At 38.2% G+C, this 19,419-nt stretch overlaps 1 protein-coding gene across 3 annotated transcripts in view; it reads left to right on the top strand.

Moving 5' to 3' along the window:
* Nucleotides 1-19,419, top strand: part of Cntnap5 (contactin associated protein family member 5) — a 936,592-nt gene that overhangs the window by 781,489 nt on the left and 135,684 nt on the right. For all 3 annotated transcript variants that reach the window (XM_048329504.1, XM_048329503.1, XM_048329502.1), the window contains exon 18: nucleotides 5,139-5,378. In XM_048329504.1, coding sequence (XP_048185461.1) covers nucleotides 5,139-5,378 — 240 coding nt within the window. The remainder of the gene's footprint in view (nucleotides 1-5,138; nucleotides 5,379-19,419) is intronic.

The raw sequence follows: 19,419 nt of genomic DNA, 5'->3' as shown, positions 1-19,419 counted from the left end.
TAACTCATAAATCAGTTTCAAGTATTGAATACAGCAATAGACATTTTTCTCTTCTGCTTGGAATCGTCCATTAAGGGTCATAAATAAGAATGCAAACACATGACATTTGAAATAGGAAATCTCTTCTGCTACATCAGTAGAATGAATAAAGATGCACTTCTGGAAATGATATATTCATCAGATTAGAGAGCTTCAGGGAGAGGTTCCTTTTTATACTTGATTTTATCCTTCTAGCAATCAATGATAATGCCGTTGGTAAATGCCAGTAACTCATTTATTGACTCCAGGGAAGGTAGTTCAAATAAAAAAAAAATGGTTGCATGTTTGCAATGGAGAAAAAAAGAAAAGGAACGAGGATGAGAGGAAAAGAGAGAGGGAAAGGAATAAAAAAGATATATCCAAGAAAAGAAGAGAATGATAGAGAAAGAAAGGGTAACAGAAAAAAGGGAACATAGAAAGAAGAAAGTGAAGAAGGAAGGAGGGAGAAAGAATAAGGAAGTATTGAGAAGGAAGGAAGAATAAGAGAAGAAAATGAAAAGCAATACTGAACACTTTTTTTTTATGAAATTGGAGCATGACCGGGCCCATACCATGATTTTCCAAGGAAACAAGTTCTTAGCGAAAGTTTAATTGGTGGTCATGTGCAGGAGAGATTAGGCTCATGTAACAAAACAGATGCTCTGTGCTTAAGGAGAAGAAGAAAGTCATTCAACTTCTCTGAAAGCAATGAGTATTTGTTGAATTGACAACAGGAAGTTTTCTAACACAAACTTAGGTTGATGACAGTCAAGCTTTTGGAAATTGATTCATATTCTGTCCAAGGAAACACCATCTTAATAACCCACCTTATACCAAGAGCCAGCTGAAGGATTTCATCCAGAATTGCTTCCACCTAAGCCAGCCAACTAATGGTCTACGTTGTCAAGAAGAGTGATGTAAAAGACAAGAGGATAAATGTGTTTGTGTATTTTACTTAGGAAAACCACATAAAATATCAGAGAGAAAGGAAACTCAGTTGTAATACCGACATAATTATCATACATACTATTCATTTCATGATTCCAAAGTATGGGGCTGTATGTGAGCTTCACCTATGCCTGGATTTCTTTGAATTTCTGGCTCTGCTACAAAAGAAAAGAAAAAACCTATTTGACTGTTGTGTCTGAGCAAGGCAATCTCCCCATTGTGTAGTGTGAAAGACATATTTATTTTCATTCTGAAATTGATGAATTTAGTGGAAACACTCTAGCATCTAACTATTAAGTGAGAAATGCATAAATTTTGATGGCACTGGGTTTATTCTCAAAGTGCTTACATTTAAAGGCCCTGTCTATGATGGAAAGATTATATGCTACTCTAAGGATAATATAGATGCTTTTTGTTCTTCTGAATATATAATGAACTGATGCAAACAAGGAAAGCAAAAAGTGGGTTAGAATCATGTGTGGAAATGTAAATACTTGCAACTGCCAGGAAGGCAACATGAGTAAGTGAAGCGGTGGAGTGGGTCACGTGGCCAAGAGGAGAGTGTACGACCATCCTTGAGGATCTGACCACAGAATCACTGCAACTGAGGTTTACCATGAAGAAAGTAGGTGCATTGCATAAGGCAGGTGTGTTGTCACAATGCAGTGCGTTCTTGTAAAGCAGAGGTATTGCTCTCTTGAGTTATTAAGGGAAGATCTACAAAAATTTATATAAACACTTCTTACTTTTAAAAAATTATCAACTATTAGGTGGTTGGGTTCTGCCAATTTATGCCTGTAATCTCAGGAGGCTGAGATCTGAGGATCATGGTTCAAAGTGAGCCTAGACAGAAAAGTCGGAGAGATTCTTATCACCAGTTAACCACCAAAAAGCAAGATGTGGAGGTGTGACTCAAGAGGTACAACTTTAACCTTGAGTGACAAAAGCAAAAGAGCAGTGTTCAAGTTCAAGTCTCAATACTAGCAAATAAGAATAGCAAAAATTGAAACAATCAAATGCTGAGTGGGCTAAATATAAATGACTATGGAAAGAGCATGTGAGTGCAGAAATGTGTGTTTGTGATTGCATAGGTGAAATATGTTTAGTTAGGGAAGGAGAAGAATGTAATATATGAAGGTGAATATAGTCTAAATAGACTGTGACTCAAAATGGAGCCATGAGGAGGTCAGACATTTGATATACTGAAGTCAGATCAGAGAATGTGGGAAGGGGAAGCTATAGAAGTAAGAAGCAGACCAAAATCCTTTTATATCAGCTAGGCTAAGGAATTTTCCTTTGATCTTTAGTTTAGAATAAGAAGTAGTGTAGTTAGGGGGTCAATCAGAATGGCAGAATCAACATTTCAGATTTGAATCAAGTCTGGCTACAACATCGAGAATGGATGGCAAGATTCAATGGGAGATGAAGATCAGTCAGGATGACTATATCAAGAATATAGGTGTTGTTTTTTTGTAGAAAGAAGTATAGATCTAGAAGTGCCCATAAAGGAAACAAATCTGTGCTGTGATTGAAGAGCAAGAAGGAAAATAATGATCCAATTTTTGCAGAAGAGGTGTGTCTTAGACAGTACTCTACAGGTAATAGACATCATTCTCATAGAATTCAAAGAAGCAACAACTATTCTAGGTATGCAAGGGAGTGCATGTGTGGGTTTCTGTGGTGATCAGAGTTGTCTTAAAATTATTCATCCTTAGTCTACATATTTCTGTCAATAATGAAAAAAGTAATCACATCTGCTATTTTTCTTCTTTGAAAAGAATAAAAGATAGCCAGGTAAAAACTGGAAGTTAATTTGCTGTAAGCGTCACACTGCATTTCATCATGCAATTGTGTCCTGTCAGCATCCAGAAGTGACAGTACCCTTTCTCTGAGGGCATAGTCACCAGACTGAATGACTTTCGCCTCCAGGGGTGCTATTCTACCAGAAAAGCCAATGTAATCACCTTGCTCTCCATTTATAAACTTCTTGACTAAGTCACACTCAAAAAAATGTGCAATAGATCTTGCATTCTCCACCTCTTCCAGGAGGAAAATGGCACTAACACGATATATGAAGAGTTATTCAAATACACTGCGGGGAGTAACTACAAAATAATGAAATCAGAACAAAACATTTGACTACATAAATCCTCCTTCCTATTCCACACAATTTCCTAGAAAGAAATAATGAACCTTCTGCTGTGATCTGCTTCTGTGTATAATTGATTTATCTCGTGGTTAAAAGGACATTTACTCTCCAAAATTGAGACAGACAAGAAAATGCAATTTGGGTTTGGCCTCTTGGCCTGCTTGGGTATCACTTATCAGAATCAGAAAGATAGTGGAGTTTTATCATCATCATAGAATAAGAAAATAGATGTATCTCTGAGGAATGTTCTGCCTCATCTCTGGGCACAAGCAGTAAATTTTATAAATGTATTTACTGGTGTGATATAAGGAACAGAAAACCCCTTTTCTGTACTTCCATGCATTTACCACTGTAATTATTTTCCTCCTCTCCAATCACCTGTTTTATTTGCAACTTATCTTTTTGCTAATATAACACATTTGAAAGCACCATCTGATCCACTTTCCTGGGATCATATTCCCATCTAGTCACCTGGTAGACCAAGACTTAGTAAAATTGTAGGACAAAGGGCTAGATATGAATGAGACTCAGACAGGATATCCTCTGAATATAAAAATAGAGGATAAGTAGCCCTTTCCTATTCATATTCTCTATTATGAAACTTGGTAAACTTCACAGACCTATAGATTCCCCCATTCAGCTGTGTGTGCCCCCAACCCAAGGAATTGAAATTAAACGTTGTTCTTTAAGGGCAGGCTGGAATCTCCCAGAATTCACAGCATTGAATAAGAACCTGTCCGTGGATTCATCTCTATTTTCTGGCTTATGTTCTCTCAGCACACATGCTATGTAAACCAAGGACAGAAATCCCACATTTTCAATGTCAGCAAAGTACTTTAGAAACTTTGAATCTGCCCAACTCAAAAATTTATAAGGAATGTATCAAATCCACACTGATAGTCTCCAGGTGTTTCCTCGGCTGAAAATTGATGATGAGTCCTACTGTATATCCTTGATGAAAAAGTCTTGTCTGGGGCTGGGGATATGGCCTAGTGGCAAGAGTGCCTGCCTCATATACATGAGGCCCTGGGTTCGATTCCCCAGCACCACATATACAGAAAATGGCCAGAAGTGGCGCTGTGGCTCAAGTGGCAGAGTGCTAGCCTTGAGCAAAAGGAGGCCAGGGACAGTGCTCAGGCCCTGAGTTCAAGGCCCAGGACTGGCCAAAAAAAAAAAAAAGAAAAATTCTTGTCTTCCAAATATTATATTTAGTTTAAGTTGGAGAATCAATTATTCTGTATCAATTGCTCCTACCCAGTGTTGGGTACAATAGAAAGGACAAGGAAACAGCAACAGTTGAGAATGTACTAAAATCTTTGATTTTTGACTATGTCTAACATGAAATAGGTTAATTCTTATTTCATAGATCAAACATCTGACACAAAGACCATCCAGTAAGTGACATGGCATTTGACTCTCTATCTGGCTTCAAATCTGTCCTTTATGCAATATAACACTGCACTGCATAATTGGGGGGATGGGGGAAGGAAGTTGTTGTAGCTTCCTACCTTGCCATACCTAACTGCTTGCTTCTTAATCTATCAGAAAGGACTCCCTTATGCCTTGCTCTGCACTATAGAGGAAAGCCAAATACAGACAGTGTGATATCCAAGTTTATACGATTAACAAGGCATAGGATGTATTCTTAAACATTTAGCGTAAAGGATCCTTTGTGAACTGTATTCTCCTCTTCCTCCTCTTCCCCCCTCTTCCTCCTTTTCCTCCTCATTCTCGTTTTCATCTTCCTTTCTCCTTCTCTTTCTCTATCTCTGTCTCTATATATGTGTTTTGGTCTCTTTCGCTCTCCCTCCCTGCCCCATCTCTCTCTCCCTCTCTCTCTGTCTTTATCTCTGTCTCTTCATCTCTTTCTCACTCCCTCTCTCTGTCTCTCTGTGTGTCTCTCTCAGCCCATGACAGCCAGACAATTGAACAGTAATTAAGCCAATCATTATCAGTAAAGACAGTAAAACTAAAAGGAAAATGAATTCACTCATATATTCTTGTCTTCTTTTTTCATCTTCAGGGGGAACATCATCAAGACAGAAAGGATTTGTTGGCTGCATTCGCTCCTTGCATTTGAATGGGCAGAAACTGGACCTGGAGGAGAGAGCTAAAGTCACATCTGGAGTCAGGCCAGGCTGCCCAGGTCACTGCAGCAGCTATGGCAGCAACTGCCACAACGGGGGCAAGTGTGTGGAGAAGCACAGTGGCTACTCCTGTGACTGCACCAACTCCCCATATGAAGGGCCCTTCTGTCAGAAAGGTATGCTGATCATCCACACTGCTTCTGGGTGAGATACTATGGCCCCTGTGGTCAAGGTCACACCTCAGGGTACCCATGCCCTCAACAGCAGCTCTCACTCTCTTTCCTTCCGGTCAGAGATTTGATCTGGCACCCCAGTGTGGTCCCAAGCATTGCTTGACTTCCTCTGTGTAGCTAAAGACCCCACTGAAGATGAACACGGTAGATGTTCACACTAGTTGTGTTAACTGCATCGCTAGCAACACACCAGCATCCACAGTTTAATACCTAAGTTCACAAACTAGTTATCACTAAATTAGTTATCACTACTGTATATAGAACTAACTCGCAGCACCTTGTATCCAAATGCATAGTTTGAAAAAAAAAATCAGTAGACTTCCTTCTTTAGAGAGATTTTTCAAACATTTCATAATTTTTTCTATAAATTTAAATTGTATTTGTAGATTCGTTTTTCTAAAACTGTTTCTAGTAATTTCTATTAATTGTTCTATCTGTTTCTTTCCATCTCTAGCTTGCATATGTGGAAACATTCTCTATTTTCAATCCCATTCTTTTATCTTGACCCATAAGCTAAATAAGGAAATTTGTGATTAACCTCTTTAGGATTCTTCATATTTCATCATTCTCAAAGTTTTGCCTCTGCATTCAAATAATTACCTTTATATTCTCTCCATCACTGTGACAACATTGCTGAGTTAACCAACTTGAAAAGAAAAATGGTTAATTTTGGCTCATGGTTTTAGTTCATGGTTTCTTGGTGCTATAATCTTTGAACCTCTGATGGTGCAGAATTAAGTTGGAGAAAACCTGTTCAACTTATGGCTCCTTGAAAGGGTGAGAGAGAGAGAGGGAGAGAGAGAGAGAGAGAGAGAGAGAGAGCATTTCAATGACCTAAATGCCTTTCATTATACTTTCATTATACATTACACCCATAGGGTGTAAGCAGCATGTTGTATTTATGTGTTTCTCAGCTTATGGACCTTGGGATGCCTCAGTTTCTTTATTATGAGACATGTTGTTATTAATATTCATGGCCACATTTTCACCTGGAGTATGTTTTCTAGTCTCTGGAGTACATACCTAGAAAAAGACATCGCTGGGTCATATACTTTTAATTTCTGAGCAAATGCCGAATTATTTTTTAACATGGATGCTAGAATTTACATTCTCACCGTAGTGTGTGGTGTGAGTGTTCCAGTTGTTGGAATTCTTGCCTTACACTTGTTATTATATGACTTTTCCTCTTATACATCCTGCTCTGTGGGAAATGATACCACACTGAGATTCTGACTTGCACTTACTAATGCCTATTAAACACCATTCTCTGTTTTTATTTTCTGTGCATCTCCTTTGTTGAAACATCTACTCAAATATTTGGCAGATTTTTATTATATTTTACTATTCAATTATATGATTTTTAATTTTTTATATATCCCCTTATTGCATATGCAATTTGGAAAAAAATATTTACTGGTTCTGTAAGTTTTTTTCTTCTTTTCTATATAGCATCCTTTTAAAAATTTATTCAGTACTGCATTTGAAATCAGAGCTTTATTGCTCTACTACTCCAGCAATGGCTCCAGCTCTTTTTGGCTTTATTATTTTCCAGATATGTTCTTGATCTTTCTGAATAAGGACCATCTCAGAACAACATCCTTCTATCTATCGTTCCCATGAAAGTGACAATACTGGTATAAACTACTAAGTCTTGAGTAATTGCTGAAACAGGAGTTTCATTAACTTTTTGCCCAAGATATTGCACCCCAATCCTCTTGAATCTGGCCTTTAGTATCTTCTGGAACACATATGTTTTTAATTCTGATGAAATCTAGTTTATCTTTTTTTTTGCTTACACTTTTAGTTTCATACTGAGAAACAATAGATAAATATACAATCATGGAAATGTGTGCTTATTGTCTGTAGTTTTAGCTCTTATATTTAGGACATTGGCCTGTTTAGAGTTAACATTTCCTATTTATGTTAGGGGGCTGACATGATTCTTTTGCAAGTGATATCCACTTTCTCCAACACCATTTACTGATGTGTCTTTGCTTTAACTCATACCATAATCATAAATTGAATAATCTTGTGAAACTATAATGGTGCTAACATTCAATTTTTTTTCTAATTAAACGTGTTAGTTGTGAGCAACCATGGTTCATGTCTGTAATCTCAGCTCCTTAGGAAACTGACATCAGAAGATTGTGGTCTGAAGTCAGTGTGGACGGGAAGGTCCAGGAGACTCCAATCTCCATCTAATCAATAAAAAATCCAGAAATGGAGCTGTGGCTTAAGTGGTAGTATACAAGCCTTGAGCAAAAGAACTAACAGACAGAATTCAGGCATTGGATTCAAGGTCAGGTCATACAATTAAATCCAAACATTAGGAACTTCCAGGAAGACAGCAGAGGAGCTGCAGTGCACTAGCTCAGCTCCCTCCAGCATCGCAGTTTTCTCACCCCATAGAAACTTTTACCACTAGAAACACAACCAGCGTAAGTTGTAACAGTACAGGGATTGTGGCCAGGAAGGAAAAATCGACTTTGCTCATGTGAAAGCACAGATTCGAGCTCTGGGCGGTATCCCACCTCCATGCCAGTGCTGGCGCTGGCACAGCACCCGGCACAGCAACCTGCACTCCAAGCAGGTAAAGCACACAGCGGAGAACAGGCGGCGGCTGAGCACGGACGACCTGAAATCGCAGAGAAGGCATGAGTACCCCATGAAAGATATTCTCACTCGCCCCCACAGAGCAGCTTCTGCAAGCCAGCCCTTCCCCCACCACCAGAGCAAAGCACCATCTTAATAAAAAAGCAAGAATTGCGTATAGGGTTGTAACAGTAAATAAGTAACTACTGAATACAGGGCCCAGAATCAGTTGTTATATTGAAATTGTATTCGTTAGAAACACCAAATCTAATTTTATAGACAGGTATACAGGGTATCAGTACATAATTGTGAACTTGTAAGATTTACACAACAGTGCTTGGTAAGGGCTGCTTTGGTCTTAAACGGTGCTCACAGGTGGTGGTAGACTGGCATCCCCAATTCAAATGGGCAGAAGAAACACAAGAAAGATGGCAACCAATGAAGTCTTATCCGCCACTCAAAATAAGCAGGAAGCAGAACAGTCAATAAAAGACATAGAAGAGAACCCCCAAAAAGCTCTACAAAGTCTACTGATAAACATGATAAATGAAAAGATTGAATCTCTTCAGTCAATTATTCTAGAGCATGAGGAGGCAAGGCAAATATTAATGGAGAATTTCATGGCCTCCACAAATAGAAAGATAAATGAACTTCAAGAGTCAAATGAAAAGATAGCTAACCAGCTTAAAGATTTGAGAGACAACTCTCAAAACCAAAGTAATGAAGTTAATGAAGTAAAGAAGTCCATACAAGACCTAAGAAATGACATGGAAATTATCAGGAAAGACCAGTCAGAAGCAAGAGAGATCTGAAATCAAGTAACTAGCCTACAAGTCCCGACTAACTGAAGCAGAGGATCGAATTTCAGGAGTTGAAGATTCCTTAGATTCTATGGAGAAACATCAAAAATCAACACAAATCCAGTCCAATCAACAAAGCAGATCGCTACAGAAGATTCAAGACACAATCAGGAAGCCCAATTTAAGGATAATAGGTATTGAGGAAAACATAGAGAAAGAGGTTAATGGGCTAGGCAACCTATTTAACAGAATATTAGCTGAGAACTTCCCAAATATCCAGAAGGAAAGGCCTATACAGATACAAGAAGCATTTAGAACCCCAAATCAACCAGACTAGAATAGGACCTCCCACTGACACATTGTGATCAAAACAGGTTCAGTAGAGTGCAAGGAAAAAATACTCAAAGCTGTTAGGGAAAATAAAACAATCACATATAAAGAAAAAGCAATCAGAATTACCCCAGACTTCTCAGCAGAGACAATGAAAGCAAGGAGTGCCTGGAATGAAGTATACCAAACTCTAAATAAAAATAACTATCAACCAAGAATTCTGTAACCAGCCAAATTCTCATTCATAGCCGAAGGTCAAATAAAAGTCTTCCACAGTAAGGAAAAACTGAAACAGTATATCTCCACCAAACCAGCTTTACAGAAAGTCTTCGAAGATGTACTATACAGGGATAATAATCAAGATCCAAATACAGAAAGAGAAATGAACCCTAATTAATAAACATCAGATCAAGAAATGGGAAGACACAGCTTTAAACAAGATAGTGATAATGAAAGGAACAAATGATCATCTCTCAATCCTAACTGTCAACATTAATGGACTTAATTCTCCAATCAAACGACATAGGCTCATAAGTTAGATAAAAAATCAAGATCCATCTTTCTGCTGCCTCCAAGAGACACATCTATCCAGCAAAAGTAAACATCTTCTAAAAGTGAAAGACTGGAAACAAATCTATCAAGCAAATGGCCCCCATAAGCAGGCCGGAGTTGCAATCCTAGTATCTGACAAAATTGACTTCAAATTAAAAAAGGTAAGAAGAGACAAAGAAGGTTACTACATACTAGTAAAGGGATCTCTCCTACAGGAAGAAATAACCATTCTAAATATCTACACACCAAATGCAGGAGCACCCAACTTCATCAAACAAACACTACTGACTCTAAAAACACTCATAAACCCAAACACATTGATAGTTGGGGACTTTAACACTCCACTATCACCTCTGGACAGATCAACAAGCAAAAAACTGAACAAAGAAACCACAGATCTTAATAATTGCATAGAGCAAATAGACCTAACCGACATCTACAGAATATTCCACCCAGCAACAACAGAATACACATTCTTCTCTGCAGCACATAGAACATTCTCAAAAATAGATCACATCTTAGGGCACAAAGAAAATCTGTACAAATTCAGAAGTATCCAAACCATTCCTTGCATTCTCTCAAACCACAATGGAATAAAATTAGAGCTCAACTCAAACAGCCTCCACAGAAAATCCTGCAATTCATGGAGACTAAACAACACACTGCTGAACCATCAGTGGGTCATTGAAGAAATTAAAACGGAAATTCAAATGTTTATGGACTTCAACCAAGTTGAGGACACAAAGTACCAGCTCCTTTGGGACACAGCAAAGGCAGTACTCAGAGGAAAATTTATATCTCTGAGTGCATACACCAACAAACTGGAGAAACAGCAACTCAATAATTTAAGGAAGTACCTTAATTTTCTGGAGAGAGAACAGCAAGCCAAACCCCAAGTCAATAGACGGAAGCAAATAATTAAAATCATATCAGAATTAAATCAATTAGAGAAGAAAAAAAAGCATTGAAAGAATCAACAAAACAAAGAGTTGGTTCTTTGAAAAAATCAACAAGATAGACAGACCCCTGGCAAACCTGACCAAGAAACGAAGGCAGCACACTCAAATAAACAAGATAAGAGATGAAACAGGTAACATCACCACAGAAATAACTGAAATTCAGAAAATAATAAGGGACTATTTTACAAACCATTATGCCAACAAATTCGAGAACTTGGAAGAAATGGATGACTTCCTAGAAAAAATTCATATCCCCAAACTCAACCATGAAGATTTAAACCTTCTAAACAGACCCATATCCAGTATTGAAATAGAAATGGCAATAAACGATCTGCCATCCAAGAAAAGGCCATGTCCAGACAGATTCACTGCAGAATTCTACAAGGCCTTCAAAACAGAACTCACACCAATATTTCTCAAACTCTTCAATGAAATTGAAAGAGACTGTTCACTACCAGACACATTCTATGAAGCCACTATAACCCTCATCCCAAAACCAGGCAGAGACTCATCACGGAAAGAGGACTACAGACCGATCTCCCTGATGAACATAGATGCAAAAATTTTCAACAAAATTCTGGCCAATCGACTTCAACAGGTCACCAAAAAAATTATATACCACGATCAAACTGGATTCATCCCAGAGATGCAAAGTTGGTTTAAATATACGCAAGTCAATTAATGTAATCCACCACATCAACCGGAGCAAGGTAAAGAACCACATGGTTTTATCTCTGGATGCGGAAAAAGTGTTTGATAAAATCTAGCACCCATTTATGCTATAAGCCCTGGAAAATCTGGGATTCCAGGGAACATTACTGAATATAATCAAGGCAGTTTATGACAAACCAACAGCAAGTATAACTCTAAATGGTGAAAATCTAAAGCCATTCTGTTTAAAATCAGGAACAAGACAGGGATGTCCACTCTCTCCCCTTCTCTTCAACATAGTACTAGAATTCCTAGCCAGAGCAATTAGGCAAGTAGAAAATATAAAGGGGATCCAAATAGGAAAAGATGAAGTTAAACTTTCTCTCTTCGCAGATGACATGATCCTATACCTAAAGAATCCCATAGACTCTACCCCCAAGCTACTAGAGCTGATCCAAAACTTTGGCAAAGTTGCAGAATATAACATAAACCTTCAAAAATCAATGGCCTTTCTCTATGCTAACGACCCGAAGACCGAGGCTGAAATCAGGAAAGCAACTCCTTTTGCAATAGCCCCCCAAAACATAAATTACCTAGGAATAACCTTAACCAAAGAAGTGGATGACATCTTTGATGAGAACTTTAAAAGCTACAAAAACGAAATTAAGTCAGAACTAAGGAAATTGAAAAACCTCCCATGCTCCTGGATTTGGAGGATTAATATAATCAAAATGGCAATATTGCCTAAGGCTACCTACAAATTCAATGCAATACCCATTAATATCCCAACACAATTTTTTAATGAAATATAGGAAGCAATCCAGAAATTCATCTGGAACAATAAAAGACCTAGAATAGCAAAAACACTCCTAAGCAGAAAGAACAGTGCTGGATGAATTACAATACCCAACTTCAAGCTGTATTATAAAGCTATAGTAATCAAAACAGCTTGCTATTGGCACCGGAACAAGCCTGAATACCAATGGAACAGATTTGAAGACCCTGAAATGAACCCACAGAACTACGCCTACTTAATCTTTGATAAAAGAGCTAAGACAATAGTATGGAAGAAAGACAGCCTCTTTAACAAGTGGTGCTGGCAAAACTGGTTCAACACATGCAACAAACTAAAACTAGATCCTTATATATCACCCTGCACCAAAATCAATTCCAGGGGCTGGGGATATGGCCTAGTGGCAAGAGTGCCTGCCTCATATACATGAGGCCCTGGGTTCGATTCCCCAGCACCACATATACAGAAAATGGCCAGAAGTGGCGCTGTGGCTCAAGTGGCAGAGTGCTAGCCTTGAGCAAAAAGAAGCCAGGGACAGTGCTCAGGCCCTGAGTCCAAGGCCCAGGACTGGCAAAAAAAAAAAAAAAAAAAATCAATTCCAAATGGATTAAAGACCTCGAAATCAAAACAGACACCCTGAAAACACTAAAGGAAGAAGTAGGAGAAACACTTGGGCTCCTTGGCACTGGATGGAACTTCCTCAACAAAGATCCAAAAAGGCTACAAATCAAAGAAAGGTTGGACAAATGGGACTGCATCAAACTGCAGAGCTTCTGCACGGCAAAGAACATAGCTTGCAAGATAAACAGAAAGCCCAGAGACTGGGAGAAGATCTTTACCGGCCATTCAACAGACAAAGGCCTCATATCTAAAATATATGCAGAACTAAAAAACTTACCTTCTTCCAAAACAAAACCACAAAGAACCAATAGCCCCCTCATCAAGTGGGCTAAAGACTTACAAAGAGACTTCTCTGATGAGGAAATGAGAATGGCCAAGAAGCATATGAAAAAATGCTCTACATCACTGGCCATAAAAGAAATGCAAATCAAGGGCTGGGGATATAGCCTAGTGGCAATAGTGCCTGCCTCGGATACACGAGGCCCTAGGTTCGATTCCCCAGCACCACATATACAGAAAACGGCCAGAAGCGGTGCTGTGGCTCAAGTGGCAGAGTGCTAGCCTTGAGCGGGAAGAAGCCAGGGACAGTGCTCAGGCCCTGAGTCCAAGGCCCAGGACTGGCCAAAAAAAAAAAAAAAAAAAAAAGAAATGCAAATCAAAACAATGTTGAGATTCCATCTCACCCCAGTAAGAATGTCATATATCAAGAAAACTAACAATAACAGTTGTTGGAGGGGATTTGGCCAAAAGGGAACCTTACTTCATTGTTGGTGGGAATGTAAACTGGTTCAGCCACTCTGGAAAGCAGTATGGAGATTCCTCAGAAGGCTAAATATAGAACTCCCCTCTGACCCAGCAGCACCACTTTTGGGTATCTATCCAAAAGACCACAAACAAAATCACAGTAATGCCACCAGCACAACAATGTTCATCGCAGCACAATTTGTCATAGCGAGAATCTGGAACCAACCCAGATGCCCCTCAGTAGACGAATGGATCAGGAAAATGTGGTACATATACACAACGGAATTTTATGCCTCTCTCAGAAAGAATGACATTGTCCCATTTGTAAGGAAATGGAAGGACTTGGAAAAAGTTATACTAAGTGAAGTGAGCCAGACCCAAAGAAACATGGACTCTATGGTCTCCCTTATTGGGAATAATTAGTACAGGTTTAGGCAAGTCATAGGAGAGCATCACAATGCCCAGTAGCTATACCCTTATGAACACATAAGATGATGCTAAGTGAAATGAACTCCATGTTATGGAGACAATTGTTATATCACAGTTGTAACAACTTTCAATGTCCCATGTATATATGTAGCTTCTATTATTGATGATGTTCTTGTGTCACCTTCCTGTGGGTGTACGTACACTATCTCTGTAATCTTATCTTGGTATATTGGAAACCATGTATAGTGGTATTGGATGCAGGAAATTGAAAGGGAATACCAAATTTGAGAGACACGGGGTAAAAAAAAGACAAATAACTACAAAAGCAATACTTGCAAAACTGTTTGGTGTGAGTGAACTGAATACTTCGGGGGAGGAAGTAGGGGGGTATGAGGGACAAGGTAACAAACAGTACAAGTAATGTATCCAATGCCTTACGTATGAAACTGTAACCTCTCTGTACATCACTTTGATAATAAAAATTTGAAAAAATAAAAAATAAATAAATCCAAACATTAAATAATAAATTTGGAAATTGTTTTTAAAAATCTATAAAAATTTAAAGTCAATCTACTTACTCAGAGAAAATACTTAAAATGCATTTCCTAAGTTGGGTAACAGTGGCTCACACCTAAAATCCAAACTAATCAGGAGGCTGAAACCTGAGGATTGTGTATGGAAGACATCCTGAACAAGAAAGTACATAACACTCATCTTCAATTTACGACCAAAAAGCTAGAAGTGGTGCTATGGTTCAAATCGTACAACGCTGGACTTAAATACAAAAGCTATGGGACATGAGTTGAAGCCCCGTCTCTCTCTCTCTCTCTCTCTCTCTCTCTCTCTCTCTCTCTCTCTCCTCTCTCTCTCTCTCTCTCTCACACACACACACACACACACACACACACATACTGTACATGGTAGTTTATCCCTATAATGCCAGCCATAAGGGAAACATAAAAGGACCAACGTTCAAGACCAGTCCCAGGCAAAAAAAAGATCCTATTTCAAAAATAAACTAAAACAAAAAGGACTTAGTGGCTTAAGTGGTGGAGCACGTGTCTAGTAATTAGGAGGCCAGAGGTCAACCCCAGTACTGTCAAATGTATATGTACATTCTTCTAGTTCTCAGTTTTACTCTATGTCATATCCTTATTTTTATGTATTTTATTTTATATGTGTCATTCATAACTTACACATCAATTTTTCTACTGCAGTATTTTCTATTTGGTGCAACTTACCTTGTTCATCCATTCAATTCCCACAGCATTGTGCCTCACAGTAACAGTGGGTTTAATCACGAGATCTAACCATGTGCATCTCCTCTCACTTTTATAATTTACAGTGTGTGGCAACCTCAACCCCCTGTATGTCTATCACTTATGGAAAATTCAGGAATTTCTAACAAGAGGTCATATTTAACTTTCAGTGAGACCCCACATGGCACTAAGCATCACATTTCACTAAATGCTTGTTATCAACTTTTTATAAGTTATGACCAGACTTCATAAATATTCTGTGATGTGCACATATCATTTTCTTAGCAATGATTTCTTAGCAATAATTTCCTCAGCAGACGCCATATATATTGAGGTATTTTGTACCTTCTGCCAAACTTGTCTAAAATGCTTTAATATTTACATTCCTGTTCATTCAAGCCACTTATTTTTAAAAAATATTTTAATTATAAAAAATTAAAATATAACCTGCCATAAAGAAGAGTTTAGCAGTCCATACACACGTGACCTGGTTTCAGCTACTATCTACTCATGAACATTTTTATTTCATTGAAAGATCACATCCTGTAATCTTCCTTTACTATTAGATAGCAAATCTCAGATACAATATCATTTATGTATTAAGAATACATGTCAAAAGAACTCAATAAACAGAACAGAACCATTTTCATGAGAAAATATTATATCTTAATACTGTGATACATAAACACATTTACATTCCCAATTATTTTCTTTTTTTAACCTTTATTTATTTCTTTAATTTATTTGTTGTTAAAGTGATGTACATAGAGGTTACAGTTTCATACATTAGGCCTTGGGTACATTTCTGGTACTGTTTGTTACCTCCTCCCTCATTCTCCCCTCTCCCTTTCTCTCTCTCCCCATGAGTTGTTCAGTTGGTTTACACCAAATGGTTTTGCAAGTATTGCTTTTGGAGTCATTTGTCTTTTTATCCATTGTCTCTTGATTTTGATATCTCTTTCACTTCCCTAGTTCTAATACCAGTATATACAGTATCCAATGTACTCAGATGAGATAGAGTGATAGTGTGGGTACAACTACAGGAAGGGGATACAAGAGTATCACCAACAATAGAAGCTATGGTTTCACATCACATATTGAAAGTGATTACAACAGTAAATAACAGTCATTTCCATAACATGGAGATCATTTCATAAGATGATGCATCATCTTACGCATTCAGAGGGGCATAGCTATTAGGCTCTTGTGATCCTCTGCTGTGAATAGCCTAAACCTGTGCTAATCATTCCCTATGAGGGAAACCATAGAGTCCATGTTTCTTTGGGTCTGGCTCACTTCACTTAGTACAATTTTTTTCCAAGTCCTTCCATTTCCTTACAAATGGGGCAATGTCATTCTTTCTGGTAGAGGCATAAAATTCCATTGTGTATATGTGCCACATTTTCCTGATCCATTTTTCTACTGCAGGGCATCTGGGTTGGTTCCATTCTTTTCAGCTTTCTTTCCTTTCTTCTTTCTGTCTCTTTCTTCCTTCTTTCCCTCCTCTCTCTCTCTTTCTTGTTTCCTTTTTCTCTCTCTCCCTTTTTTTCTCTTTTTCTCTCTTCCTCTCTCTCTTTCCTTTTTTCAAGAGTACCTAGACCTGGGCTTTAACTCAGTGTCCCATGCCCTTGATTTGTTTCTTCCTCATGGTTGCTGCTCTGTCACTTAAGCCGTGCCTCCAAGTCCAGCATGTGGCTGATTAGTTTGGAGACAGAGTTTCACAAACATTTTTTCCAGACTTTCTTCTAATCACAGTTTTGCAGGTCTCTGTTTCCTAAGTAGCTATTATAGGCTTGAGTTATCTGTGTCTGGCACTTGATATATTTTTCTAAATTAATTGCAACCTCTATAATTTCTAAGTATCTGCTAGACTATTCATTACCCAGGACTTGTTTTCATGTAGTAATTTAAACCTATTTTCATTACTAAGGTTAAATCAGCTGCAGTTTTTGCCTTATATTTATGCATTGGTCTTTGTAAACACTTTTCTTCTGATCCTTCCTTCCAAATCATTTGAGCAACCTGAGGTTGAGCACAGGAGGTAGACAGGCCTAGCTCCAGCTCAAGGTCCTTCAGACTCCTTGCTCCACCATACTCTTTCCTAGTTCCTTCTTGAACTTCATTTCCTAAAATGTCCAGTCCACATTAAAGTTCATATTGCCATCTTCCTGGGGTATCATTTTCCTTAGGTACATGTAAGTTTAAGAGCCATCATTGCTGACACTCATACATAAAACTCTTTAACTTCTAAAAGGGAAGAAAATATAATTTATCCTTGACTCTGGTAAGTTGGGGAAAAACTCTTTTAAGAGCAGATTAACAAGAGAAAAGCAGGGTCACTAATGTGTGAGGTTTACCTCACACAGGAGAAAAGTTACTTGGAGCAATTGCTTAAGGTTCTAACTTAAATAGAAATTCAAATTCACCAGTATATTTTAGTCAAGAAAATGACAGGAAACGCAGCCCCAGGCCTTCAACGTGAGAAAGCTGTGGAAACGGCAAGATATGACTTGAGAGCTCAAGGGGCTCTCTGGCTTCTGAGCTCATAAAAAAGCAAGGATTTACATCTCACACAGCAGGAATGAGAGTTGAAGGGATTTTGTCTGTACATTTATGATCTGCTTTTAAAGGAGAATAAGGAAGGTTGTTCATGTGTTTTAATTGTCTTCAAACTACACATGTCTGTGTCTAAAGGCAAATTTTGGATGACAAGCTGATTTCTTTATTTGTAGTAGCATGTATGTCCTACTTCTGAGAATCTAAGTAACACATTCTATGCACCAGGTTGGAGGGAGGAAGGGAATCAAGAATGTAGTGAATGCGTGTTCACTTGTTTTATCAGTCCTAGGGCTTGAATTCTGGGCCTGAGCACTCTCCCTGAGGTTCAGCTCAGAGTTAGCACTCTTACACTTGAGCCACAGAGACACTTCTGCTTTTTCGTTGTTGTTTTTTTGGTGTGATTAATTGGAGATAAGAGTGTCACGGACTTTCCTGCCCAGGCAGGCTTTAAACCATGATCCTCAGATCTCAGTCTCCTGAGTAGCTAGGATTACAAACATGTACCAGTGGCATCCAAAGAATGTGATAATGTTGATATTGTCAGTCTAGAGTACTATGAAAATGAGTGCTAGTCACCTTCACCTTGAAGAGTAAGTCCATTAATACCAGTAGGTTTTATAATTCAGAGCATTTAATGTATCCAATTAGCTTAATCTTAGATTTTAAAGCATGCAGATAGGAAGGTATTCATGACTGTCATCATAGTTACTCAGGAGGATAAGATCTAAATATTCCCATTGAAAGCAAGCCTTTGCAGAAAAGTCAATGAGATTCTTATCTCCAAATAGTCACCCCAAATCTGGAAGTACAAATGTGGCTAGGGGTAGAGTGTCAACATTGAGTAAAAGAGCCAAGTGAAAATATGAAGACCTGGGTTCATGTCTCAATACCAGCAAACCCACCCACTTCCTTCCACCCCCATCCAAACACACACACACACACACACACACACACACACACACACACAAAACACACATACACACACACACACACTAATAAGAAATTACAATAAATAGTATAGTCTGGGTACGTTGTTGGATCTGGCTTTACCCTGGCAGAAGTAGACAACATCTAAAAATTAAAGAGCTGGAGCAAGAACATTGAGAGAAAATTTCTTTTACATATCTAACTATAAAATATTCAATTTAATATCTTGTCCTTAATATTAATGGAAAGAAGAAACTATACCTAATATGCTATTAATGAGATAATAGTTTGAATTAGATGTGTGAATAAGTGCATACACAAAAATCAAATATATGCTTGCTATTTTGTTAACTGGAACATGAGAGCTTAAAATTCAGTCCAAATGTCCCTGGTTTTGGGGGGGGGGGATATAACTCTAAGAAAATGCTTGAATCAAGCAAATGATTAACCAAAATCTTCACAGTCAAAAGTGTCTACTACATGTTATATAACCAGGAACATGAACATAACTTGCATGATAAATGCAAAACTTTTCTCAGAACCTTTAGTATTCCCAGTCTTGCTAGGGTACATGCATGAATAGGCCATGTTATTTTTATTTTTGGCACAATATAAACTTTTCACAAGGTAGACCAAATTTGTAGTAGAATTAGGAAGCAAAGCCAGAATTTATTATATTCTGGGAGCTATAAACCCAGAGAATTCCAGGTGGAATTAAGGGCATTCCACATGACACTTGGGATGAAAATTAGTATAGGCTTGAGTTCA

Source organism: Perognathus longimembris, chromosome 20 (assembly GCF_023159225.1).
Source record: "Perognathus longimembris pacificus isolate PPM17 chromosome 20, ASM2315922v1, whole genome shotgun sequence".
In the NCBI taxonomy this organism is placed as follows: Eukaryota; Metazoa; Chordata; class Mammalia; order Rodentia; family Heteromyidae; genus Perognathus; species Perognathus longimembris.
The sequence above is the reverse complement of the archived record's forward strand: the minus strand, read 5'-3'. Positions and strand labels throughout refer to the sequence as shown.